Source organism: Schistocerca serialis, chromosome 11 (genome assembly GCF_023864345.2).
Source record: "Schistocerca serialis cubense isolate TAMUIC-IGC-003099 chromosome 11, iqSchSeri2.2, whole genome shotgun sequence".
NCBI lineage: Eukaryota > Metazoa > Arthropoda > Insecta > Orthoptera > Acrididae > Schistocerca > Schistocerca serialis.
This window is the reverse complement of record NC_064648.1, coordinates 63,800,653-63,828,045: the sequence shown is the minus strand read 5'-3', so window position 1 is coordinate 63,828,045 and position 27,393 is coordinate 63,800,653. Positions and strand designations below refer to the sequence as shown.

Sequence of the window (27,393 nt, the reverse complement as noted above, 5' to 3'; positions counted from 1 at the left end):
AAACTGGGTACGGTCAATTAATGTATACATCCCATTTATTAAGGTGACAATATACACGGAACGTAAATCCCAACTTATGTGTGACCCTGCACTAGGAGACAATACTAATCATGATATACACGTTCACAGCATCGAACTCTATAGAGACAGTATATTTTGGTTTCTGCAAACATCCACTGTGGACCAGCGCTAATTGTTAAAGAACAAATTTGATACGGTGTGCAGTTTCCGAGCTAATCGGCACTGAAGTTAGCCAATTGGGCTGATGTGTGAGCAAATTCAAGCAGCCCAGAGAGGCTGCAAAATGTGTTCCTAGCTCAGTTTCCTAAAATCGAACAAGGGAGCGATACAATCATTGGTCGAGGGACAGTAGTAAGATTTGAACCTGAGCAGTTTTGTGCACTGTCATCTATACTGTGAGAACTGACACCAACTGAATCTCGCAGGCTGCTCAAATCTGTGAATCCGACAGGCAGAGTAGCTAACTTCAATGCTAATTACCTCAGAATCAGCCTCGGCACAATGTATTGAACTGTTAAGAAAACAATTATTTCTGAGCACAGTCTAACCCTAGAGCCCTTACAAATTTCCCAGATTGTTTCCGAGCTGCAGTCTCGTATCAACCTTTTTGTTACAACGTATGGTGGTGGGTAAGCTATTGTATGTGCAATAACGTGTCTGCCTGCACGTTTGGGTAAGCATAGCTCACAATGTCCACCTCCTCCCTCCCAACCCACGACATGGCACCAGAGTACATTTGTCCATCCTGCTATTGAAATAGCTGTACATTATGAACAAATCTAATATTTTAATACGGTTTATGGTCAGATTTCAAAAAGGAGCTGCATTTTCTACAGTCAACTTCCTCAGGATTCTAGCTATCCCCACAGAAAATTTTATCAAAATCTGTTCAGTGGTGAAGCCAACTGATTGTGAATGTTCCTTTACTTGTGTTCACGTCCACTTATCCTGTGGAAATGAGGCTTGACCCTTATAACACCTACAGAGACTCATCAGAGTGGTTTCATGCTGTGAAGAATTGTCTATGCGAGCTGCGTCGTATATGAAAATACGCGAGTCGTTCAATAAGTAATGCTCCCACATCCTTTTAAAAAGCCGTTAATATACATAGGCAAACATCCTTGTTGGTGCTCCACATTTGATGTTTGTTCTGCGGACTGGTGAAGTTTTGAACCGCTTTGGCAGATGGCAGAGCTGTAGTACAGTGTCAAAATAGCATCTACGTACTACTCGCGTTAGAAGCAGCGTGCTGTTATTGAATTCTCGTGTGCAGAAAAGGAAACGGTGGTGAACATCCATAAATGTTTGTGTGCAGTGTATGGCGGTGCTGCAGTTTACAGTACAGTTGGGCAGTGGGTTAAAGAAAGTTACAGCCTCGAGAAGTGCAGAAACAGAGCTCCACGATCAGCCACGCTAGGGACGTCCTGTCGCAGCCACTGCTCCGGAAATGCCTAATCATGCGGATGCCATTATTCGCGATGTCCGGTGCGTAACGACTCCGCAACTGGCTCTACAGTTGTCAGTCAGCATTAGAAGTGCGTCTGCAACGGTAGAGACACTCAGATATTCAGAGAGGTGCTCAGGATGGGTTCCACAAATGCTCACAGCAGACAAGATTCTAAGAAAGGCCATTTTGGAGAACACACTTTGTAGATGACTAGAGTGTCAGTCACACAATGAAAACATGGCCATGCCTACAGGACAAGAGCATTTACCAGCAGGGAATACATGCCCTTCCACAACATTGGCATCAGGCCATAAAACGTGATGGAGACGATGTAGACAAACAGGACACGGGCAAGACATGTTTGTTTAACTGTCACCAAATTCTGACTAACAATAAATATGTTCTGAGAAAAAAATGTGGCACATTACTTATCGAATGATCCTCATAGTATCTTAGCAAACCAATGCGACACTCTACACAACAAAAAATAAGTATTTTCCATCCTCTTTTTGGATCTGGACAGTAGACTGGGTAACAAGTGAGCGAGTGAGAATATTTCTGTTAACTGTTATGTTTCTTTTAAATTATTGCACACCACTACTCTTCAAGTAAAATTGAGAAGTATTTATGTAACAAAGTCAAGTACATGTTACTGCATCTCCACTACGGAAACTGAGGGTTCAGTTAATTTATAAATTACCTCGTTGCTGGTCTTCAGCTCCAAGTAGTCTGCAGAGACTCAATAATTCTCATGTCTATAGGAGATCTCAACTTCTACCAAAAACAGAACTTATTAAGTGATTTATAGCAAGGTTTATTGTGCCTTTACTTACAAAATGTGATTCAATGATCTAGTTACAACTCGTGAACAAATCCCAATTTAAAAAACAAAACACCCACGAGTTCGAATACATCAATACACACATTATTGTTATCTTCTGGTTGTTGGTATTCGTTGACTTCATGGCTCGCACTGAAGATTCTTTGCTGCCTTCGATTACTTTGCACATCAAGAGACCGAGTACAGTTTTAATGCTCTTGGGACAGCACAGAGCATACACACAACACCTCATACGAGTAACAGAACATATGAAACAAGATTTGCTCTTTAATTAACCTTCTTACATTATAATTAAACTTTTAAGTTCTTGTCGATTTTCCTGGATCACAAACTAAAAGATTCCTACTGAAGAAGCTCATTATTTTATATTGAAAATTAAGAAATGATTTACTGTTGAAAACTTTGGCTAGAAAACATCCGGAAAGAAAGAAAGAAAGAAAGGGGAGAGAGCTTTTCCATATTTTGCAGTGGGTGGTTGGCTCACTATTATTACTGGTACTTTTTTATATCACACTATGTAATTTTGTTCATACAATGAAGGCTTTCATGGTTAGTATTTGCATCTGTGGTGAATATGGACATTAAGAGACTAAATGTTAGGCACAAAAAACATGCCTTAGACCAAGACATAATGCCCAAATTTTCTCTTTATCATCAAGTAACAATCTTTCGCCCATCATGTCATGTCATGTTTAAAGGATTAACACTAAATGGTCTTTCTGCTCTCTCCAAAATTAAAGCCACCTCTCAATTTAAGTGATCCTGATTACAGGAAATGATTGATATATTGTAAAATTCCTTCACCACATCAGAGGAAAACATTGATGTAATAGACTGAGATGGGACAATCTTACCACTCACGATGTCAATGTGTGAGTGTTTTTTTCCCCCCCCTTTCTTGATCACTTTGTTAATAGTGCACGAAAATTATCTCATTCTTATTAAAGCAATGGAAAGTACGGTATGGAATCAAGCAATATGGAAAAGATGACTGCTACTCACCACAGAGTAGGTGTCTAGTCCGAAAGATACAATGAAAATAGACTTAAATTTTTAAGCTCAAAGTCGTCGTTGCCACAGACTGACAAGCAGAATTCTCAGACACGGTCACTGCCTCTGGCCACTAAGGCCCGACTAATTTCATCAGTTATGCATTAGCCTCCAGACAGAGTGGCCATCAGCGTGAGAGTAATGCTCGTGTCTATGCGTGTGTGGAGTGTTCCATGGCGGAAGCACAACTTTGAAAGATTACATATTTTAGTAGTATTTTCACTGTGGTTGTCTGAAACTCAACAGCTCTTGCACGTGCTAAGTAACTCGTCATTGTTGTAACTCTTATTCAGGCATTTTTCCAGTAAACTTTTGGTACTCAGTGGATTAAATCATATTTTTCTAGATTATTATGGCTCATTTAGAAGCGCCCCCTTTCCTCCTCTTTTTAACGAACATTTTACTTTTTCCAAGAACTTCACGTTTGATAAGTTAATCATATTACAATTTTTTGCGTTCTAGAATGTTCCAATATTAACATTTAATTGTTTCATTGTTTGCAGAAGTCAATACCAGTTTTGTAGCCTCGAGTTTTCTGTTTCCAAAAACACACACTTTCACTAAAAGTCATTTGCCTGTTCATTAATTATTCCAATTAGAAAATACCGCTTTCTCTAAACATTTTGGGAATGCCTGGTGCACCTTAAGTCTCATTCATAAAGCAATGCTTGAATTTTGCCATATGCTACTTATACCACTCTTAGTTCAATTTACTTATTTGTGCCCTTTAATTTTGCTGTCTTCATTAATAAAACCTAATAGACCAGTCAGCACCCGTTGGTCAGAATAAAATCTAAGTAACTTCACATTCCACAGTTAGGCGTTGAGTAAGTCAGACAGTGCACAGTAGTGAAACTGTAAACACCACATACTATTCAGTGTGTCAGAAGGTACCATTAACTCAACAATTTATGTTATATCATGTCTACATTACTATGTTTGCTAGCTGTGTTGCCACTTAAACTGTGTTAAAACTGGCAATCAAGACCCAATGTAGCTTGGGCCACAACACTGTCTTCAAAAGACCACACCCAAATATATCTCAGGCCATGATTTTTTTTCAACACACGAGGCACATATCTCTCTAAAACTTAATTTATTTTCTGTGTGAGCAATGTACGGATGTCTTGCTACCTATCAACTGACATGTAATGGCTTTACAGGGTGATTCAAAAAGAATACCACAACTTTAAAAATGTGTATTTAATGAAAGAAACATAATATAACCTTCTGTTATACATCATTACAAAGTATTTAAAAAGGTTTTTTTCACTCAAAAACAAGTTCAGAGATGTTCAATATGGCCCCCTCCAGACACACGAACAATATCAACCCGATACTCCAACTCGTTCCACACTCTCTGTAGCATATCAGGCGTAACAGTTTGGATAGCTGCTGTTATTTCTCGTTTCAAATCATCAATGGTGGCTGGGAGAGGTGGCCGAAACACCATATCCTTAACATACCCCCATAATAAAAAATCGCAGGGGGTAAGATCAGGGCTTTTTGGAGGCCAGTGATGAAGTGCTCTGTCACGGGCTGCCTGGCGGCCGATCCATCGCCTCGGGTAGTTGACGTTCAGGTAGTTACGGACAGATAAGTGCCAATGTGGTGGCCCTCCATCCTGCTGAAATATGAATTATTGTGCTTCTTGTTCGAGCTGAGGGAACAGCCAATTCTCTAACATCTCCAGATACTGTAGTCCAGTTACAGTAGCACCTTCGAAAAAAAAGGGACCAAAAACTTTATTGGCTGAAATGGCAGAGAAAACGTTCACCTTAGGCGAGTCACGTTCATACTGAGTTGTTTCCCGCGGATTCTCAGTGCACGCTGAACAACTGTCGTCGATTCACTTCTGCCGTACTCAATAACACAAAAAGCTTTCTGTTGAGCGGTCGCCATCTTAGCATCAACTGACGCTGACGCCTAGTCAGCAGCGCCTCAAGCGAACAAATGTACAACTAAATGAAACTTTATAGCTCCCTTAATTCGCCGACAGATAGTGCTTAGCTCTGCCTTTTGTCGTTGCAGAGTTTTAAATTCCTAACGTTGTGGTATTCTTTTTGAATCACCCTGTATGTTTTTAAATTTCTACAATTATTTTCAAAGAGACAGTAATGAACCTGGAACTGCTGTCACAACTGACTATGCCAATGTGTGCTTGCATTGTCTATTTTCATGCACATACTTATATTTGTAGCAAACCTTTCACACTCATTGGGAAAGAAAGAAAGAAATTTTAGAAGTTCTCAAAAAATTCAAAGATTCTGGATCAGAGGGAGAAATATCAGTGGGAAAAGTCTGAAGATCATTTATATTCAGGTTTGCTGCCATCTGCTACAGTTAAAATCTCTTCCTTTTCTTACAGGTGAATATCATCTCCTAGTAGCACCTAACACACTTTTCCAAGGTTGGAGAAGAAGAGAATTTACTGGGGGAAACAGGCAGGAAAGAAACGAACAGGTATTGCAACATAACTCTCTGCTTAATAACTTCCTATACAAAAGCCAATTACATGTGAAATTGCTGAATAACTCATCTGACCTCCAGAAGGATTCCTGCAATCTATCAAAGAACTAGAATAAATATGAAAATAAGCCACCTTAATGCTTTGTCTTGTTTCTTACTCTTTAAAATACATCAAACACAAATGTGGCAGTAACACATTAAATAATGGCATAAATGGCTGATGTTTTGGATCTCAAATTCTTCCAAGTGGCTGGACTTCTTAGTGTTGAACAGTTTAGAGGCCAAGCACAGCCTAGCTTGGGCCACAACGTTGTGTTGAACAGACTGCACTTAAGTATGGCACCGATTTCCGATTATTGTACACTTAAACTAATAAATGCAAATAATGAAACAAGTGAACTTTGACTGCTGTGATACTTTGTCACTATTGTAAACAAACCCATCAATTAAGTAAGAAATTTTTTTGATGTTGAACAACAAGAATGTTTAAGCAAACGTGGGTCTGCAACTTTGCATCTAAGATCTTGTGGGAGGGATGTAGCACATGAGGGAAAAATATCAACACACACGTAACAGTTATTGTACTGTCGGTTCATTTATTTTTACAAACAAGAAATTTTACAACTATTGCTGCCACACTCAACACCGTCAAGATTTCTTAAGGATTTAAGACATGGAAATAAGCCGAAAAAGCAGTAATGGAAATAATGCTTCACACGCACATTCACCTCCCGTAACCCACCATTCATTAATAATTTCAGATAAACACAATTATCACAGGGATCATACACAGGTGATTAAATAAATAAATTATACATAAATATTATTACAACAATATCACTAAGAAATCCTGACCAGCAGATATGAGCATTTTAACAAGAGTACTATTACAGGGATTACTAAAATATACACCACGCAGTGGCTAACAGTTATATACCGAGTGCTGTGGCAACCATCTTCTCTTAAAATCATGACCAGTTTCTTTTTCCTATTTATTACAAACGCTAAGCCTTTGCATTTCAAATTCGGCACAGTAAGGCAGTGTTTATCCTTTACCAAAGATTACTTCTACTAGTGGCCCACACACACTTACTTTGTGTAAAACAAGTCTCACATACTATCTCATTTTTCATCAAAACTGAAAGGGGGTGAAAACAATTTCAAATTTTCCATCTAAAGAGGTGTGTGTGTGTGTGTGTGTGTGTGTGTGTGTGTGTGTGTGTGTGTAAGTGAGCAACCAATTTGAAACACATTTCATTCACATACATTTCAGGAGCTTGGAGAGGTAATTTGTTTCCACAGACATGGAGAATACATGTATTAAGATACAGATCTCCAGACTGTGTTGAAATCACATCCACTCAACACTCTCCAATAATTCATAACAAATTTATATCAACACAATTCATGTTAAGTATGTGGTACACTACATTTTAATTTGTGATTAAACAAATGATGCTGCCCCACTCTCAAACACCCTTCCATTTACAGTAAGCTTTGTTGGAGACAATACCACACTATCCTTTTACAGGACACAGCCGAGCAATGGAATTTCTAGTTGAGGCAGCCATCACATAACTATGTGTGTGCACAAAAGCTGCTTCCAACGGTCATTTCAAATTTTGAGGCAGATCCTTCTCTTATAGAAAGAAGATCTCCAAAAGATGTCCGACGGTTACGCTGCCGAAACTGGTTCGACCGACATCGCTAATAAGGTAATGGTGAAATATAGGCTCAGCGTCTGAAGGTGGGACAAAATAGTGCTACGAGGTACTGAGAAGTCCGAGGTTGACAATTGTCACAACTATTTAACTACCGCATCGCCTATTAAGTACGTGGGCTGTTCCTTCAGAGGAACTGTCTGCTCCTGGCAGTTTGGAAACTTATTACTATTTGCTCCTGTAACATCCACCGCAACACAAAAACCGTGAATAATTGAAGACGGCATTGTGAAAATTTACAACTCTGTAGTGCCTCGACGCAATTACAAATAAACCGTCTACGGCACAACTGCTTTCTTATTTAATAATTCCTGCACTGCAGCTGCAAACAAAGCGTGGAACCTCGTGTCAATTACCGACATGTACTACAGTTCGAAGATAGCTAAGCCGAGCTGCTTCCTAGATGTGCACATCCAGAATGCCTACATTATTGTCTGCTACTTCCTTTCCATCTAAGGCAGGGAATTTACACCTCCGCTACACGACGCTACGGCAATCTCTCTACTACTGTCGGTACATTCCACGACTGACTGCATTTCTGTGCTTCCCCTCCCACTTGCAAATATCACGAATGCAATTTTGTTCATTCCCACAGACGTACAATCATTCACGCAGCCACTCTAACATTTTCATTAAACACTCGGTAGAAACAAGACGACATTCACACTTATTGACTATCAACCGTCAGCACTCACACTACACACTTCTCTCTCATTCTCATTTTTGTTTCGTCTAAAAGATTTAGCAGGGCCGACGGGCAGGACACGATCTCCGACGCCACCCCACTCGACAGACGCACGCTTCGCGAGCGTCTATGCGGCCTTCGCCGAACCCTTCACCATCTTCATGAGGCCGTCAGTCGACATCGACTTGGGCCTCTCGATGGGCAGGCCGAAGATGCGGTCCCAGACGAGTGACGCCATCACACCCAGGGCACGCGACACTCCGAACAGGACCGTGTAGTAGTTCATCTCCTTCAGTCCGTAATACTGAAAACATAAGTCCTCAAAGCATTCATTTCTTACAGTATAAGAAAAAACTAGTCTCAATGTGAGGGGTTGCAATTTGTTGTTTCTTTGGTATGAAAACTGTGAGAATGTGAAGCTCAGTATGTCAACTAGATCATTGTCATTGGTTTAACAGTTGCATACCACCTGGGGGGGGGGGGGGGGGGGGGGGTCAGTGACTGATCCAACAATGTTTTGGGCTACAATTCCCTTGTGTTAATTATTTTATTTAATACCTACATGACATTTATAATAATGATTATTACTACAACTAATAAGAGCTTCTGGTTTACATTCACTGTTAAGTTACAGTTATTATTATTTTTTAATGTCTAGCAGCACAATGTCCACTCCCAGGCAACTAGTAACAGTACGGTGCGTGGCACATTGATAGAATGTATAAAGAGATGAAACTGACAGATGATGAAATAAGAAATTTGCTCGAGAACTCTAGACAATCAATACAGTAGGGAACTATCTGGAAGTTCAAGCTGTGAAGCAGAAGATTTAGTCACGGAACTTCCAGATCGAGTTGTTTCTGTCAACAGTGAGTCTGATGAAAATGAACAGGTTAAGTATTGGTAGTACATTAGGATGACCGCCTCAGTATGTAAGTGGTTTGCATGCTGGCCTCCAGTTCTGTTTTCATATTTTTATAGACATTCGAGCAATAAGAAGGCGACACAGGCTGAAGGCACGTCGATCATCTTGACAGGAAAGTGGTGGCCCTGTCAGGTACGAAGTGGATGACTGAGCTTTACACGGATCGAAGGCGGATGTCCGTCCCAAACATAATTAGAGCTCCAAAATGAACTAACCCAGGGATAAAACCTGACACACTAAGTAAAGCTTCTCTCTTTTACTTTGAGAAAATCTTCGTTATTACTGTCACTTGTACCAACCAAAGAGTAGACGTTCTTTGGGAATCATCTGAAGAGATTTCCATGAAAAATTCTGTAGCTTTTTAAAGGGAAGAAACACTGGCAGCAATGTGAATTCCTTAGAACTGTGGAGCCCATAGACAGAACAAGGAAAGTTTATGTGATATATTTAGCAGCAAAAATTTTCCTATTTGCCGAACTTCATTTTCATAGCATAGACTGAGGCTCTTTATGGAAGTTCTTGCATTTTGACGATGTTCTAAGATAGACAAATTTGCTTCCACCAACAATATAAGGAACACCTTTCCCCGAGTTTTATAATCCTAGTGTCAGTTACAGAGTAGGAAGACTTTAAAATGTCACAGAAGTGAGCCCATTATGCAATTCAGATATGAAATACTGCTTCCCAGTGGATCCCTATGCTGGAAAGCATGCCTATGAGAAACTATAACAGCAGCCACAATATAGTTAGAAAGTTGGTTGAAACGTGTAACCTGAAACAATCAGGAAGAAACATTACCATTGACAAGTTTACTACTGTTATACTAATAACCTGATCTTTTGAAAGAGGAAAGAACTACAGTTGGCACTATTCAAACTGACTAATGTGATGTACCTACTGAACTCCATCCCGTTTCTCTTTTAGTGACGGTGCCACTTTAGCCAGTTAAATGCCCAAGTCAAACCAACATCACGGCACGAATGTGGTGGAAGAGAAGCCAGATATCATCCTTTCCGACAATTAGAAAGTCGGAGTGGATACACTCCATAAATATGTACAAATGTACTATTGACAATGACAAACACAGCAACAGCCAACCGTGATGTTTTTCACCTCTATTGATATTTTAGTATAAAATCAGTGTCTTATCTCGAGAGATACACAAGAAATGGGCAAAGAATCACCCTATAAAGAGTTCTCGAAGAAAGCAGTATGTGGAAGACTGCATGACAAGGGCCAAGAGAGAAAAGTAACATGTACAGCTGTGCATAACCTGCAAGCTGTTAAGTCGCACAAGGGAAGACTGTAAGTATGTGAAAGCTTGCACATCTTGCAAGTAATACAAATAAATGTAAAATCATGATTTATAATTGATTTAAACTTCATTCAAAGGTGTTGTATAAACTCAGAGTTGTCGTGTCCCTGACAACCCCTCCCACCCCATTGCTGTTGGCCAGTGCCCCATAGAGCACTGGTACGCCACTTTTAAATATCAGTCTGAAGATTCGTTTGACGGAGTTCTCCACACAAGTCTCTTCATCTCTGCCTAACTACGGCAGCCTACATTTGAGCCTTCTTCCTGTATTCCAGCCTTCACCTCCCTCTCCAATTTTCAAACCTCTTTCCCTCCTTTACCAAATTGACGATTCCTCGATCCGTCACGAGGGATGTAGCAGTAAATCCCTCCATTTAGTCAACTTATAGAATATTTTTTTTGTTGGTAGTAACGCAAATCAGCATTTTCTATTTTCTTTACTTCTACTAAGTAGTTTCATTGCCCAAATAGGAAAACCTGTCTACAGCTTCCCATCTCAGTTCCTACTCTAAGCATAGACAAAATTTAACCTGAGTCTGGGAGATGAAGCTTCGGTACTGACAGCTCAGTAGTGTCATTCTGTCGCCTAGTGACTGCAGGTATCCGGCCACCAATGGACTGCACTCTAGCTCAGGGCCGCACAAACATGGAAAACCGCACGCGTGCAAAGCGAGGTGCAGCGAATGCCTGCACAGTGCATCGGTTCAACTCGGCATACTTCGTCTCAACTCTGCTTGCTAAGTGAGGCCGATGCTGTGCGCTGCCAGACGGCTTAGTCAACATTGAAATAGTAAGCGCAAGACAATTACCAGAATTATGGAATCATCTGCTCCCAAAAAAATGGAAAATTGCCGAAAGTCAATTTAAACCGGAATGGGAACTCTCCTACTTTCTTGTGCGTTGCGACGATAAAGCCAAATGTCTAATCTTCGGTACACTAATTACTTGTGTCAGAAAATCGTCTACTGAAAGTCACTACAGCAAATTGCATTCAGGAAAGTATAGTGATGTAACAGGGGATGCCAGAGAGGAAGAATTACGGAAGTTGCAAACTCTCGCAGAAGAGAAGTCTGTATCTACAAACGAGGTTTGTTGCAAGTACTTTAACATGTATATTTTGGTTAAAGGTCATGCGAAACGAAGTAACATTTGTTTAGATTCCTTAGTTTTCGTTTTCGCATAAATTATTTGTAACATATCTTTTTTTCTCTACTTTAGGGTGAAGAAGATGAGGGGTGTTGCGAAAGGTCTCTCAGAGCTAGTTACAATGTTGCTCTACGTTTAGCAAGACTGGGAGGCCATTTATGGATGGGCCATTAATAAAAAACATTATGTTGGACGTAGTAGAGACAATGAATCCCACATTAGCTCCCACGTACAGCAGAATACAACTTTCCAGAATGACAATAGATCGGAGAATCAACGACATTGCTGAGAATTTGCATGAACAACTGGCAGCCAAAACTGAAAACTTCCTAGCGTACTCCATCGCACTTGACGAGTCCACGGGTATTAACGACATGGCTCAGTTAGCAATATTTTTGCGTGGCGTGGACGGCGACATACATGTAACGGAAGAGCTCCTGGATACGATTTCGTTGAAGGACACTGTTACAAGGGTGGATATTTTAGCAGCTGTTGAAATGGCAGCTGAAGGAATAGGACTCCCTTGGGAAAAGCTGTTTTCCGTAACCACAGACGGGGCACCAGCAATGTGCGGTGAAGCAAAAGGGTTTATTGGCCTACTGCGGAAAAAAGTAACATGCCGAATTTACCTTCCGTTCATTGTTTTGCACACCAAGAGGCTATTTGTGAGAACGTTATCGGTCTTAGATGTGATGAAGATAGTGGTGCGTATCGTGAACTACATTCGTTCTCATGGACTCACTCATCGTCAATTCAAAGAATTTTTTATTTCCTTTAAATAGGAGTATCCAGATATTCCCTACAACGCTGAGGTGCGCTGGCTGAGCAAAGGGAAAGTAATTTCCCGAATTTTTCGATTACGCCACACTGTGGCTCAGTTTTTGGAGAGCAAAGGACATCCGGAGCCACTTTTTCATGACCCTGAATGGGTAGCTGATTTAAGATTTTTAGCAGACATTATGGCTCACTTAAATGATTTAAGTCTGAAACTCCAAAAAGAAAACAATCTCATCAACGATATGATCAGCAAAATAAACGCTTTCCAGTATAAACTGAAGCTCCTCAAAAACGACCTTTCAGTGAAAAATACGCAACACTTTCCTGAACTAGGTAAGCGAGATATAAATTGTACCTTTATTAAAACAGCCCGATTTTTATAACCACTCTAATCAAAACAGTACTATGTTTTTGTTTGACAGCATCTGTGCAGGAAGGAGCGCACTTTGAAAAATACGTCGAGGTGCTACAATCCCTCGAAAATGCGTTTAACGACCGATTCCAGGTAATGTGCCAGTATATGACAAACAGCTAAATAAAGGAGATTGCGTTACATATGCAAGTGTAACATTACATTAAAACCAATTGTACACATTACATATTTATTAAAATCTATCGCATTTTAGTATGTCGAAACAACGTCTTACATTACTTTCATTTATTAACATCGGCTTTGTTACTGTTTCAGGAAATTACCTACCTGCAGCCAATTCTCGATGTTTTTGTGAAACCTTTTTCGACGGATATTGAAAGTGCGCCTTCAGATTTACATTTCTGAACTAATCGATTTGCAAAGCGATGTTCACCGAAAGGATGTGTTTTACAATACAAAAGGTTTGCTCCAATTCTACCAGAATTTGCCGAAGGAAGAATTTCCTAAGTTACACAGGGAAGCAGCGAAGATTATTTCTATGTTTGGTTCCACTTGTGTATGTGAAAGGTTTTTTTCTGTTTTGTCTTGTACAAAAACTAGATTGCGTGCGAGTATTTCTAATTGTAATTTGAAAAATTCTCTCTGAATTGCTGTCAGCCAATCTCTCGTTCCAGATCTTAGTAGCACAATTGCAAATAAAATAAAGAGCACATAGGAAGATACATTTGTGTTGAAACCAAATTTAAAATTGTTACCATTACAGTTATTATACGAATCTCTTTTGTACCAGTACACCAAACTGAGCTCTCCACCTAACGTACATTAGTATTTGGCAATGACAAAGACAACAGGGTAAAAGCTTTGAAACAGGTCGAGACAGGCGGCGCGAGAGACACAAGCTAAGGAAGTGAGAGGCAGCGCTGTTGCGCAAAGCCGAGGAGTGGGGGGTCTTGCACCGTCAACAACATAGCGCAGCGGTCTTCTGCACTCTGCACTGTGCGATGCACCGGTGCATGCACCTTGTGCGGCCCTGCTCTAGCTGACAGCAGGAGTCACACTGCCACTCTGGGCATGTCAAGAACGTACCAGGGAGTGCCTCACGTGCAACTGGTGCCGTCATTTGTGTTAATAGTTCAGTTTGTAGTTTTTTTTCTATAATGTTTATTTGCTTCTGTTTCTTTTTGTACCACATCCAGTGCAATGAGTAATGCCAGTTGAACAAGTGAAGTAAAACGGATGAAGGAAAGTATGCTACCTACACAGCTGAACCACGAATTTGTGTGTTCGGTGACGGATGACTGGGGAGAGGGGATGCCCTTATTTCCTGTTGCTCAAGTTGTAACGATAGAGAAAGAACAGTACAGCATAGACTGTTGCCAGAGCGGCTCGAAAGGCTGCACACACCAGGAATGAAGTGGCAGCTTTGGACAATTTCCAAAATGACACTATTTGTAGTCATTTACATGGCTATTATAACAGAAGGCAACATCCCACTATCTAAATTAATTTTGTCACTTCAGAAACAATTTTTTTTTAAAGGAAGCAAATTTTCCATTATGTACAGTGCCAACAGACTTAAGTTTCAACCATTCAGTGTTTAATGGACGCAAAATGTTGATGGAATTAACAGATTTAGTTGGACGGCAGTGCACATTTCTGCACAGAATTGTGGGTGAGAGAGACAAAAATACAGTATGGATAGATGAAATGTGGGTTAACGCTAGCCAAACTGCTTGTCGATTTTTCATTAAAAAAGACAGGCAATTACTATCGAGAGACGATCGGTGTGGTTTTTTGAAAATGGTTCGAACTACTGCTTGTGACGAATCTGACAAGTTCGTCAGTTATCGTGGACAGTCCCCCTTACCATTCCGTTGCTCATGACAGGACACTAACTTTGCTAAAGAAAAACCAAGATGATATTCAGTAGCTGAAACAATGGAAAGCCGATTTCAGAGCAGATTTAAAGGAGGCAGAATTGTGGTGCAAAAGAAACCACAACTTTGGATGTGTAACTGGTGTTTTTTGCTTGAAGGTATGTGCACAAATTTGTTCAGCATCCTCCAAACTTTATAACTTTGACACCATTTAAGGGGTGTAGGACCAAATAACAAGCTACATTGTTGCCGAGAACAAAAAAAGTTACGATCTCTGAAGTTGAGAATCTTCTTGTAGCAGTTATCAATCGAATGACAAGTGAGACACTGACAAAAATTGTGAACAGTACTGTGTCATCAAAGAGGCAGCTAAAAATGAAGGCTGTTGTGGAAGAACATGTACAAAATTTAATTATACGACTGGGATAGATGGTGCTGAAGATGACTATTTGAATTACGATGCTGACAATAATTATAGTATCTCCATTAGCACGACTACAATACACTCTCGTTTTATCATCGTATTGCGAGTGCCATCTTCAGATTACAACTGTTAATATAATGACACATTATTCTCTTTTGTTGTAGAACTAATTAATATTGTTAATATTTAACAGCAGAAACAAAAACTGCAAATGTTAAACAATATGACGAAATCTTTTCCATTTATATTGTGAAGTCCGACATAACTTTATGATATGTCACCGTATTAGATACTAAACGACGACTCCAATTTGAGATAACATATTACAAGTAGGAACTGTAAATAAATTGATCCGTACAAATACGACCTGCATGTTGTAGACACTTTTGTTTCTGCTGCTAGAGAACCTGTCCGAGTAGAGACCGGGCGTGGAGTGCCGTAAGCCACGTACGGCAACATTGCCGTCTGCCTGGCTTAAGTGTCAATACCAATCACTCATTTTGCAGACTATACACTCCCCCTTGTTTTACTTTTGCTTAGGTTCATTTCCTAGCCTTTTTTTAAGACACTTCCTATTCTGTAGAACGGATCTTTTGAAGTTGTTTGCTGCCTCTGTCACCAACAAACCTTAAAGGTTAGCTATTTAGGAAACGTTAAAACCTAACATATATTTTAAAATGTCAACGAGAGGAGGAGGAGGAGGAGGAGGAGGAGGAGGAGGAAATAATTTTAATGAGACAGAATGATGTTCCACTATCAGTCATTTAATATACAACACTACCAATAGAAGGATGGAATAATGGCAATATTATGCAAAGTATAGACTGCTACTCACCATATAGTGGAGATGAGTCCCAGATAGGTAGAACGAAATGAACTGCTAACCAATTAAGCTTTCGGCCAAAGGGCCTTCTGCATTAGACAATGTAGACGTATTCACACAAATGCACCTCACACTCACATGACCAGCAGCCAAAGGCAGACCCTGTCGAAATGTTGTCTAATGCACAAGAAACCATTTTGGCTAAAAGCTTAACTGCCTAGCAGTCTTTTCATTGTGCCCGTCTGCAGCTCAGCATCTCCACTCTAAGCTGAGTAGCAATCAATGCTTTTCACAACACTGTCAATAAACCTCGACATAAATTTTTACTCTATATTTATATGTTAAATGACATTCGAACCAAACATGGCCACGGACATGTAATAATGTGAAAAGCATAAGTAGATCACACCGCCACACAACTGATGATGGTTTGAGAATATTCTGCAACTTGTTACTTCTTTTGTAATCAGGAAATTTTCATTGTGAAAATTACATTTGCGGCTATGACGCCGCCGCCAAGGAAAGGTGTTTTATCAGAAGAAAGATGCATTTCTAGGTTAAATGCTCGAACTAGGATCTGATGGTGAGTTCATCAGAGGTGATGGTATCATCTGGAGTGCCCTAGGGAAGTGTGGTAGGTCCGCTATTGTTTTCTATCTACATAAATGATCTTTTGGATAGGGTGGATAGCAATGTGCAGCTGTTTGCTGATGATGCTGTGGTGTACAGGAAGGTGTCGTCGTCAAGTGACTGTAGGAGGATACAAGATGACTTTGACAGGATCTGTGATTGGTGCAAAGAATGGCAGCTAACTCTAAATATAGATAGATGTAAATTAATGCAGATGAATAGGAAAAAGAATCCCGTAATGTTTGAATACTCCATTAGTAGTTTAGCGCTTGACACAGTCACGTCGATTAAATATTTGGGCGTAACATTGCAGAGCGATATGAAGTGGGACAAGCATGTAATGGCAGTCGTGGGCAAGGCAGATAGTCGTCTTCAGTTCATTGGTAGAATTTTGGGAAGATGTGGTTCATCTCTAAAGGATGACCACTTATGAAACACTAATACGACCTATTCTTCAGTACTGCTCGAGCGTTTGGGATCCGTATCAGGTCGGGTTGAGGGAGGACATAGAAGCAATTCAGAGGCGGGCTGCTCGATTTGTTACTGGTAGGTTTGATCATCACGCGAGTGTTACGAAAATGCTTCAGGAACTCTGGTGGACGTCTCTAGATGAAAGGAGGCGTTCTTTTCGTGAATCGCTACTGAGGAAATTTAGAGAATCAGCATTTGAGGCTGACTGCAGTACAATTTTACTGCCGCCAACTTACATTTCGTGCAAAGACCACAAAGATAAGGTAAGAGATATTAGGGCTCGTACAGAGGCATATAAGCAGTCACTTTTCCCTCGGTCTGTTTGGGAGTGGAACAGGGAGAGAAGATGCTAGTTGTGGTAAGAGGTACCCTCCGCCATGCACCATATGGTGGATTGCGGAGTATGTATGTAGATGTAGATGAATTGGATGGTGGAATGAAGTGAATATTTTACTGAATGTTGGTTAGAATAAATTCGTTCTTAAGGATGATTTCTCTCGTCTCCAATTTTTCCAAATATCGACTCACCCATTTCCCATACAGTACATACTGCACCTGGAGAAAACACACTTGGCAAAAATACTGGAGTGAAAAGACAAATATAAGAGACTGTCACATATTCTATTATGGTAAACTAGACTTCATTCGAATAAAGTTCTGTGGGAGCTGTGCTACTGAGAACTGTTGTCGCATATTGCACAGATCACTGGGAACTCGCTGGGTAAGAACAGGATCGTAGTTACTGTCTAGTTAAACCTACTCCAGCTTTGTGGGTTTTTAATAATCATTTAAGGCAAATGCTCTGATTACGCCGGTATGTATGCGAAAGAAAGAAAGAAAGAAAGAAAATGTCAACATGGGAATTTCAACTGTTTTCCCCTCCCCTCCCCTCCCCCCCCCCCCCCTGCCCCTCCCTCGACCTGCTCTAGTACAAAAGTCTCATCTTTTTCGGGCTAATTCCAGCTTTTCAAGTGTTACTCCAGGATGAAACTTGGTCCGCATTGATGTAATATAATTAAGGGTCCAATGCCCTTTTAAAGGCTATACTGCGTCACTTGTTATTGCTGGACTCAGGAAAAGACAAAAACCACATCACTGTGGTGCCCCACATTCAGAAAGGGAGCAACCTTAGTTTACAGTTTTTCTTCGTAGTAGGGTATCATGTACAATGAGATGTACAAGAAAAACTCAACTGAGGAAACTATTAAATAATAAGAACTGCAACTCCGAGCACATCTTTGAGAACCAAAATATTTAGTACTACTGTAGACACACACAGGGGTATAAAATTACGTTTCACAAACTCGAGGAATTTATTTTTACATAAAAACATTACAAGAGCTTCATACAAACAAGTGTTAGAAAATCCTTCACCATGGAGGTAGAAAATAATTCCCCATAGTGACACCAGGTTGTGTAATGTACATCAAACATGCATTTTCATTCACTTTCTCATTTGCAGTCAGCGATGACATTGTTTTGTTTTCTCCAACTGCTGCTTGTTCTGTTTGGTAGTATCTTCCATCACAACACACAATGTGATCACTGACTGAAATGACAAATGTACTACATGCACAATGTATCTGCAGTCTGTGCAAGTGCACTACACCAGTGTGTCACATCAGTGCACGCAGTACTTACGACTGCCGTATCTCTCAGTGTTTCCAATAATAACTGTTACTCACACCTTTTGTTTATTTTTAGTGTGGAGTCCATTTGCAATTCCTGTAGTATGCAATTATGGATCACACTATTTGTGCAAAGAAGCAACAAAAATTAAGAATACTGGGCACGATTAAAATTTCATGATAAGCCTCAATGGTAAGATTCAATGATGACACTGCTATCTTCAGTGAAAGTGAGGAAAACTGCAAGATCTGTTGAATGGAATGAACACTTTAATGAGCACACCCAACAGATACAAAATAAACCGAACAAAGACACAATGAGGAGTCGAGGAAATGAGATGAGTAATAAACTTATCAAAATTGGGGAACACACAGTACGTTATGAAGAAATAATTCTGACAGCTTGGAAGCAAAATATAAGAGGATGAAGCAATGAGGACATAAAAAGCATACCAGCATAGGTAAAGAGGGCATTACTCGCCAAAAAAAGTCTGCTAGTACGGGCGCTGATTGGGGGAAGAAACTTTTAAGAATGCACATTTGGAGCACAGCAATGTATGGAAGTCATTCACACTGTGATAAAATCAGAAAAGATCAGAGCATTCATGCAGCAAGTAGAGAAAGTGGTTTCCACCATTTATGAGGTGGAGGAGGACACGACGGTAAGGTATTTGTTGATGTATCAGTGAATAACTTATGGTACCTGGAGCTGTAGAATGACTAACTGTAAGGGGAAGATAGGTACTGCAATATATACTAAATAAGTAACTGATGGCATAGGGTATAACTGCTACTCAGAGATGAGGTCAGCAGGAAAGGAAGTGGTGGGCCACATAAAACCAGTCACGAGATTTTTGGGGGGGGCGGGGGGGTCGCACAGAGTCTGAAGACTGCCAATACTGGGTGTTACAAAAAGGTACGGCCAAACTTTCAGGAAACATTCCTCACACACAAATAAAGAAAAGATGTTATGTGGACATGTGTCCGGAAACACAATTTCCATGTTAGAGCTCATTTTAGTTTGTTCTTCCACCTATGCTCAATGGAGCATGTTATGATTTCATACGGGATACTCTACCTGTGCTGCTAGAACATGTGCCTTTACAAGTACGACACAACATGTGGTTCATGCACGATGGAGCTGCTGCACATTTCATTCGAAGTGTTCATACGCTTCTCAACAATAGATTCGGTGACCGACGGATTGGTAGGCGTGGACCAATTCCGTGGCCTCCACACTCTCCTGACCTCAACCCTCTCGACTCATTTATGGTGGCATTAGAAAGCTCTTGTCTACGCAACCCCGGTACCAAATGTAGAGACTCTTCGTGCTCTTATTGTGGACGGCTGTGATACAATACGCCATTCTCCAGTGCTGCATCAGCACATCAGGGATTCCGTGCGACTGAGGGAGGACATTTTGAACATTTCCTGTAACAAAGTGTGAAGTCACGCTGGTACGTTCTGTTGCTGTGTGTTTCCATTCCACGATTAATGTGATTTGAAGAGAAGTAATAAAATGAGCTCCAACATGGAAATTAAGCGTTTCCGGACACACGTCCACATAACATATTTTCTTTCTTTGTGTGTGAGGAATGTTTCCTGAAAGTTTGGCCGTACCTTTTGGTTACACCCTGTATATGTGGACCAACCTGATGATGATCTGTGTGTGTCTATAGTGCATGGAGAGGGAGAGAGGGAGAGAGAGAGAGAGAGAGAGAGAGAGAGAGAGAGAGAGAGAGAGAGAGAGAGATTACAGCAACATCTTAGGTCATCAAATTTCTGAAAGCCTAAAGCTCTGAGCCACTGTATACACTTACAACTGCCTTGCACATACCTGCAGGAGGATGCCAGAGTGGGCATCCACATTTGGCCACGGGTTCTTCACCTTGCCGGTCTCCATCAGGATGGGGGGAACCACCTTATACACCTGGGCCACCAACTGAAACAGACCGACAGCCGACATTATCAAACAGTCAAATGCTAGTTGACAGAGCTATTTACACAGGCGAAGTTGGTACCATTAACGGACCAGAGGACATCTAGCAGGGCAGTTCTTAACTGCAGGCTTCCACATGAGCTGGTGTTGACACCCACACACACACCTCTATATTGCTATTTTATGTTAAGCACTTCCTCAGACCACAGAAAGTTTTTCCTGCGACTTCATAATTTTACTGTCTTCACAGTAAAACACCTTAACACTTCACAACCAGACATATGAAACATATTTATTTTCCTTAGATTAAGCACCTACAGTAGTTTTAATCATACCATTACAGGGTGTTTAAAAATAGGTGACAAATTCCTGTACGACAATTAGTCAAAACTAGAAGAAAAGCTGCTGTAATTGTATGTCAGGAAACCAATACCTGTCAAGATGTGGGTCTTTTAGTTGTGCTGTGTTTAGTGGTGCAGACTATCTCAGTGAATTACTACGATATCCACACATGGACAGTTAAGCCATGAGCAGTCAAGGTAAGGCATCGGAATTATCTCTATATCAGTGTATGGGCAGGAATTGTCAGTGAAACTCTCAGGGCCATACACTTTAACAAACAAATTAACATTAAGTTTCCTTGATAGTGGGTACCAAAGCAATGCATTTATTAAAAGAAGGTGGCAAATTCCACTTTTGCTTTATTAATTTTACTTGTTTGCAACTAGTTTTGACCTTTTCGCATATTCTGAAGTGATTTTGCAGTTGTGCAACAGAGAACTAGGCATTTTTAAACCAATATGAATAGAAAACTAATCAAATGAAGTCAAATGAAGTAGAAAAGAGCAACACCCATATTTGTGAATATTTGTTCCAATTTTTTCTAAAAAAACCTTTTAGGCCTTGTAGTCTGCATTTTTAAAATAAATGTGCAGCCAGAGGACTCTACACTAGATCAACAAAAGGCCTTCATGGAGTGTGAGGGCTGGCAGTGGGAGCTCTTAATGCCACAATTTTCAATCCTAGCACAGAATTTCAAAAACTATTTTTACACTGGCGACACTAATTCAGTATGTACAGATTTTTTTTTAAAAAAGTAGTTTGTAACAATACAGCAGCACCCTGAAATAAAAATCTATATTTTCAATAAGGGAGTCATTTAAAAACAAGCACCAAGAAAATTAAAATATTTTGCATAACTATGTACTACAGTAGAGAAAGCACTGACACTCTTGTTACAACAAAGGTATAATGTAACTCCATGTATATTTCACGAGTTACAGCACCTGCCAACTCGAGATATGTTTTGAAGAAACAAGCATTTAAACTTTCAGTTTCTTAATACTGAAAGTGAACAAACTTTTAACTACTTCTTGCATAATTGGAATAACTTTTCAAACCTTTTCTATCTGTATTAATGTATGAATGCATTTTTCAGGCAATCAAGTTTTACTTCTAATAGCGAACAAGTAAAATGACAAGTCTAACACCACTAGACAAGCACGTGTTTTCAGACAGTTTACCATAAACAATTCATGTTTAAAAAAGAAAAACCTTGTTTAGAATAGTACTTGATACTAATGCCCTCTGTGATACTATCTGAAACTAACAGGACTCCTATTCCATCGTTAACTATTACAGCATTACATTTCAGAGCTTTTATGCACCAGACCCCCATCCAGTTAATTGGAGTTTTAATGTATTTTTTAATAGTCCAATTAGTTTTAAAGACCCTCTGCCTAATAATATATGCAGTAGTAATTTCATTATGCACTTCAACATCAGACGGCTGTCTGAAGGTATGATCAGGAAGCTTTATGATATAGAAATTATGCTAGAAAGTGTGAAACTATCTGTGAAAGTAATATGCCTTAATGAACATTTGCTAAAATCTGAAAATATCAGTCTCTTGAATAAACTTACAGGTTATAAACTGGCTACCAGCTTTTGTAGGACCAAAGGGTATGGAGGCTCTTGCATACTAGTTCATTCCTCGGTAGACTATGATGTTGTTGTTGTTGTGGTCTTCAGTCCTGAGACTGGTTTGATGCAGCTCTCCATGCTACTCTATCCTGTGCAAGCTTTTTCATCTCCCAGTACCTACTGCAACCTACATCCTTCTGAATCTGCTTAGTGTATTCATCTCTTGGTCTACCCCTACGATTTTTACCCTCCACGCTGCCCTCCAATACTAGATTGGTGATCCCTTGATGCCTCAGAACATGTCCTACCAACCGATCCCTTCTTCTGGTCAAGTTGTGTCACAAACTTTTCTTCTCCCCAATCCTATTCAATACTTCCTCATTAGTTATGTGATCTACCCATCTAATCTTCAGCATTCTTCTGTAGCACCACATTTCGAAAGCTTCTATTCTCTTCTTGTCCAAACTATTTATCGTCCATGTTTCACTTCCATACATGGCTACACTCCATACGAATACTTTCAGAAATGACTTCCTGACACTTAAATCAATACTGGATGTTAACAAATTTCTCTTCTTTAGAAACGCTTTCCTTGCCATTGCCAGCCTACATTTTATATCCTCTCTACTTCGACCATCATGACTATGATATCAGACAGAATTTTAGCCATCTGAATGAAGAAGGTACATTTGAAAGTAGTTGTACAGAACTTAAAAGAGTATAAAATATTAATCATCAGCATGCTAATTATCAGCATGTATCGCACCCCTGGGTACCATATAAGCTCTGTGTTTTTAGATAAGTTTGATACATTGCTACATAAATTAAAAAGTGAGAAACTGTACAAGAAATTGGTTATATGTGCTGACTTCTACATAGATGTAAGAACTGATGACAAATTTTATGTTGTAGTAGTTAAAATTATAACGTAAAAGGGAAGTTTCTTCTAGATTTAGGAGTATCAGACCATAAAGCGCTATTTGTATCACTACCGAAGCAAAATTCAGTCGGCACAACAAAATGATGTAGGAATTTCAGTCAAGAAAATGTGGAAGTATTTTGCAAAACACTAAGCCAAACCAAGTGGACAGTCAGCAAACACACTTCCACAAGTGACAATTACAATAACTTTCTAACTGAATTCTTGGATATATTCAATGAATGCTTTTTATTTATAACAGTGAGGACCAGGTCCCAAAAATGTAGATCCTGGGTAACAAAAGGAATTAGAGTGTCTAGTGCTACTAAGAGGAAACTGCATATGGAGGCAAAAGTAAATCAAAGCCCTCAATTTCTTAAGTATGAAAAAAACCATTTGACAAAATAGTTAAATTATCAAAACGTACTGCGAATAATAACTTCATTTCAAATGCAAAAAACAAATCAAAAGCTGTTTGGTCTGTTATAAGAAGCAAAGTTGGCAGTGAGAAAATGCCCTTCTAAAATAGTGAAATGGTAGAGCTGTTACAGAACCCAGTGCCATTTGTGAATCATTCAATGACTTTTTCATAAACTGTAACAAATTTGGTGACTGTTCACCACCAAAAACAAAGCCCAATATGACAGACAGCAATTGCCCATGTTTTAAGTTCTCATGTTTCCAGCTCAGATATCATCAAAAATCATAATGTCCCTAAAAAATTCAAAATCTGCGGGGTGGGATGAGGTCCCCACTGAAATAATAAAAATAGTACGTCACAGTATTGCATATCCACTCTCTTTCATGATCAACCAATCTTTTGATGAATTTTTCCCAGCTTGATTAAAGTATGTAGAAGTTCGGCCCATACATAAAAAAGACAAACACGATGAATTGGGCAACTATAGGCCAATCTCACTGTTACCAATTTTCTCAAAAACATTTGAAAGAGCTGCATGTGATCAGATCAAAAATCACAATTCATCTAACTGCATTATCTTAGGCAACCAATATGGTTTCAGAAAAGGCCGCAGCACAATCCATGTGATAAATGAATTAGTCACTAAAGTCAGCAGATGTCTTGATGACAGAATGTGTGCGTCAGGCATTTTTTGTGACCTGTCCAACGCCTTCGACACAGTAAATCATGGCCTGCTTCTCCAAAAATTGGCACGCTATGGTTTTCAAGGCAAATGTCTTAGCTGGATGTCATCATACTTGGCGAACAGAAAACAAAGAGTACTTATTAACATCAACGGCAAGAAATTTCTCTCTGGCTGGAAACACAATTAGGTGTTCCACAAGGCTCAATATTAGGGCCACTGCTTTTTCTGTATTATATTAATGATATGCCATGTCAGGTCCAGTCTGATACTATCCTCTATGCAGCTGACTCAACAGCTGCAGTCTGTTGTAAAAATGAGGTAGACCTAATTCGTCATATTGAACACACACTTGGGGAAGTGGAGGCATGGGTCAAAAACAATAACTTGACATTAAATTTTACAAAAACAGAAATTGTTCATTTCACCACAAAACAATCTGCACAGTCTATAAGTGAAATAAGATATATGGACAAAAAATTAGAGACTGCAGACTGTGTCAAATTCCTTGGCGTATTAGTCAATAAAAACCTGTTATGGAGTCACCATGTGGACAACATACTGGGTTGACTGAATAGCCTTGTATATATTATGAATATCTTGTATAGTATTTCTGATTTAGCTGTAAGAAAAACTGTACCTAATGCATATTTAGTTTCAGTCATTAGGTATAGTATAATTTTCTGGGGGTCTGGAGGGGGTAAAAAATTACTTAGAGCTTTTAGACTACAAAAAAGAATCATCCGAGCAATGGTGGGAGCAAAACCAAAGCAACACTGTAAACCTTTATTTGTAAAACTAGATCTAATGAGCATTCCAAGCGCATACGTCTAAAAAACTCTCACTTTCATGAAAAGAAATCCACAACTTTTAGAGGGCAACTACTACTTTCATCAATATGATACTAGATATAGAACGAGCTACATGTTACCTACCCACCATCTAAAATCATATGAAAAAACCCCATACTATATGGGTATGAAATTTGTAAATAAAATATGGAAAGATATTGATGACCCATATGTAAAAGGTACCAAAAGAGACCTGGAAAAATATCTGAAAGATAAATGTTACTATAGTGTAGAATATTTCGTGAATGGGAACAATGCATTATAATTGTAATTAAAATATGTCAATCTTTGAGTGTATAAGGCATGTTATGTGATGATAAAAATTGAAATGAACTGACTTTAATTCAATTGAATTAACATTTATGGCACGATTTATGTGAAAGAATGTTTTTGGTATGATTTATATGAATGAATCTTTAAAACAGACACTAAGGAACATTTTACACCACTAAAAAACATTAGGCTAAAACCTTTTAACCCTGGTCTATTCCTTAACCCTTTAATTGCTCTGGACGTGTTAAAGAGCGCGTCTTCGTACCTGTCCCTGCGTGCTCTGAATGTGTTGACGCATGCCACCAGTCCTCCTACATGGTACTCTGAACATGTCTACACATAGACGCGTCTATGCGTAAACAAGTTCAGAATATCAGGTAGAAGGACTGGTGGCGCACGTCAACACGTTCAGACCAAGCAGGAACAGGTACGAAGGCGCGCGCTCTAACACGTCCAGAGCAGTTAAAGGGTTAAAGCTGCTGTCATTTCAACAAGTAAGGCATAGTTTTCTGTTGCAGAACCATAAAATTACTTTGGAATGGTCTGGAAGGCTAAATCTAGTAGTGAACAAGTAAAATTAATGCAGAAAAAGTGGAAAATGCCACCTTCTTTTAATAACATATTTCAATATAACACTCTGAACTGGTTCTGTGCATGCCAGGTGCCCTCCAACCCTAGTTGCCCTTTGACTGACTGAAGCAATTTTTTTTATTTTAGCCATACAGCAGGACACAATTTCTATTTTGTGTTTCTCCATTATGATGGCAGCCTCGGCTGTAGGCAGCGCTGCATATGGAAGGAATGCCAGGTGCTTCATTTCTTCATCTGAATTCTCTTTCTTCATCTTGCTCGGTTGGTGTGGTGTTATATACGGACGAGTCTAACAATATGACCACCTACTTAAAAGCTTACTTGCCAACAGGGCTCTCTATCATAACGTCATTTTCCATTTTCCTAATTTTATAGTATGTGTTGTTAAGGTGGCACAGGACTTCCTGCACGTTTTACCTTCAGCGAAGTGTCTGCAGTCGGCATCTATAAAGAAACGAACTGGATACAAACCCACAACTGTAGCTGAAGGTGGCTAGCAGGAAACCTGTCAAAACATTAGTACATAGAACTCTGCGGATAATCCGAGAATATTTCACAAATGAAATTTGCCGAGAAAGCCCGCATATTCCTTTATACTTTCAAATACACCAAAGCAAGTGAACGCAATCTTCGTATGTGGCAGGTTACCTTGAACATGGGGTCATCGGGCAAGTGCTTCATGGCGAACTCCCTCTGGCAGGTGTAGCGCGGATCCGTCTTGCGCAGCACCGCGTGGCCGTAGCCGGGCACCACCTGGCCCGACTTCAGTGTCTGCCAGATGAACTCCTTCAGCTTGTCGTCCGACGGGTTGTCGCCCAGCGCTGCCTGCACCTTCTTCAGGAAGATCAGCACCTGTTGACGAGGCACGGACACACTGAGTAAAACTTCTGATGTCCCAAAAACTGACCACTACTACATAATAGGTGTAAAACAGAGCACTAGGCTATAAATAATAGGTTGGTGCAACAGTATTTTGCTGTAAGTTTATGAAACAACAAATACATATAACTCAGACTTTAGTCATCAGTAATATATTCTTCACTATTTACAACAATCTGCTAACACAAAGGTAACTTTTCAATTCCAAGTCTAGAAATTGTGTAGTTTTTAAGTGAAGAACTCGTCGAGCCTATTTTGGAGCGCATTTTCATCTGGAAAGGAAGTTATTTGA

General features: G+C 39.7%; 2 protein-coding genes across 3 annotated transcripts in view; one reads left to right on the top strand and one right to left on the bottom strand.

The window, feature by feature from the left end:
• Positions 1-6,404: 6,404 nt before the first annotated feature.
• The window catches only part of LOC126427034 (probable citrate synthase 2, mitochondrial), a 251,626-nt gene continuing 230,637 nt past the window's right edge, over positions 6,405-27,393 (bottom strand). For both annotated transcript variants that reach the window (XM_050089210.1, XM_050089209.1), the window contains exons 7-9: positions 26,871-27,074; positions 20,461-20,565; positions 6,405-8,538 (exon numbers count right to left, since the gene is read on the bottom strand). In XM_050089210.1, coding sequence (XP_049945167.1) covers positions 8,362-8,538; positions 20,461-20,565; positions 26,871-27,074 — 486 coding nt within the window. In that variant the 3' untranslated portion in view covers positions 6,405-8,361. The remainder of the gene's footprint in view (positions 8,539-20,460; positions 20,566-26,870; positions 27,075-27,393) is intronic.
• LOC126427036 (uncharacterized) lies at positions 11,229-13,448 on the top strand. Its single transcript, XM_050089212.1, has 3 exons — positions 11,229-12,730; positions 12,820-12,902; positions 13,086-13,448. Exons 1-3 carry the CDS (start codon positions 12,580-12,582, stop codon positions 13,173-13,175), a joined length of 324 nt encoding a protein of 107 aa, XP_049945169.1. The 5' UTR covers positions 11,229-12,579; the 3' UTR covers positions 13,176-13,448.

What these genes read in the sequence shown, in the direction of transcription:
- LOC126427036 (XM_050089212.1), top strand. Translation starts at nt 12,580, where the DNA reads ATGGCTCACTTAAATGATTTAAGTCTGAAACTCCAAAAAGAAAACAAT. An exon ending in GCAACACTTTCCTGAACTAG is followed by an intron (nt 12,731 to 12,819) that starts GTAAGCGAGATA and finishes TTTGTTTGACAG; the next exon opens with CATCTGTGCAGGAAGGAGCG. An exon ending in CGTTTAACGACCGATTCCAG is followed by an intron (nt 12,903 to 13,085) that starts GTAATGTGCCAG and finishes TTACTGTTTCAG; the next exon opens with GAAATTACCTACCTGCAGCC.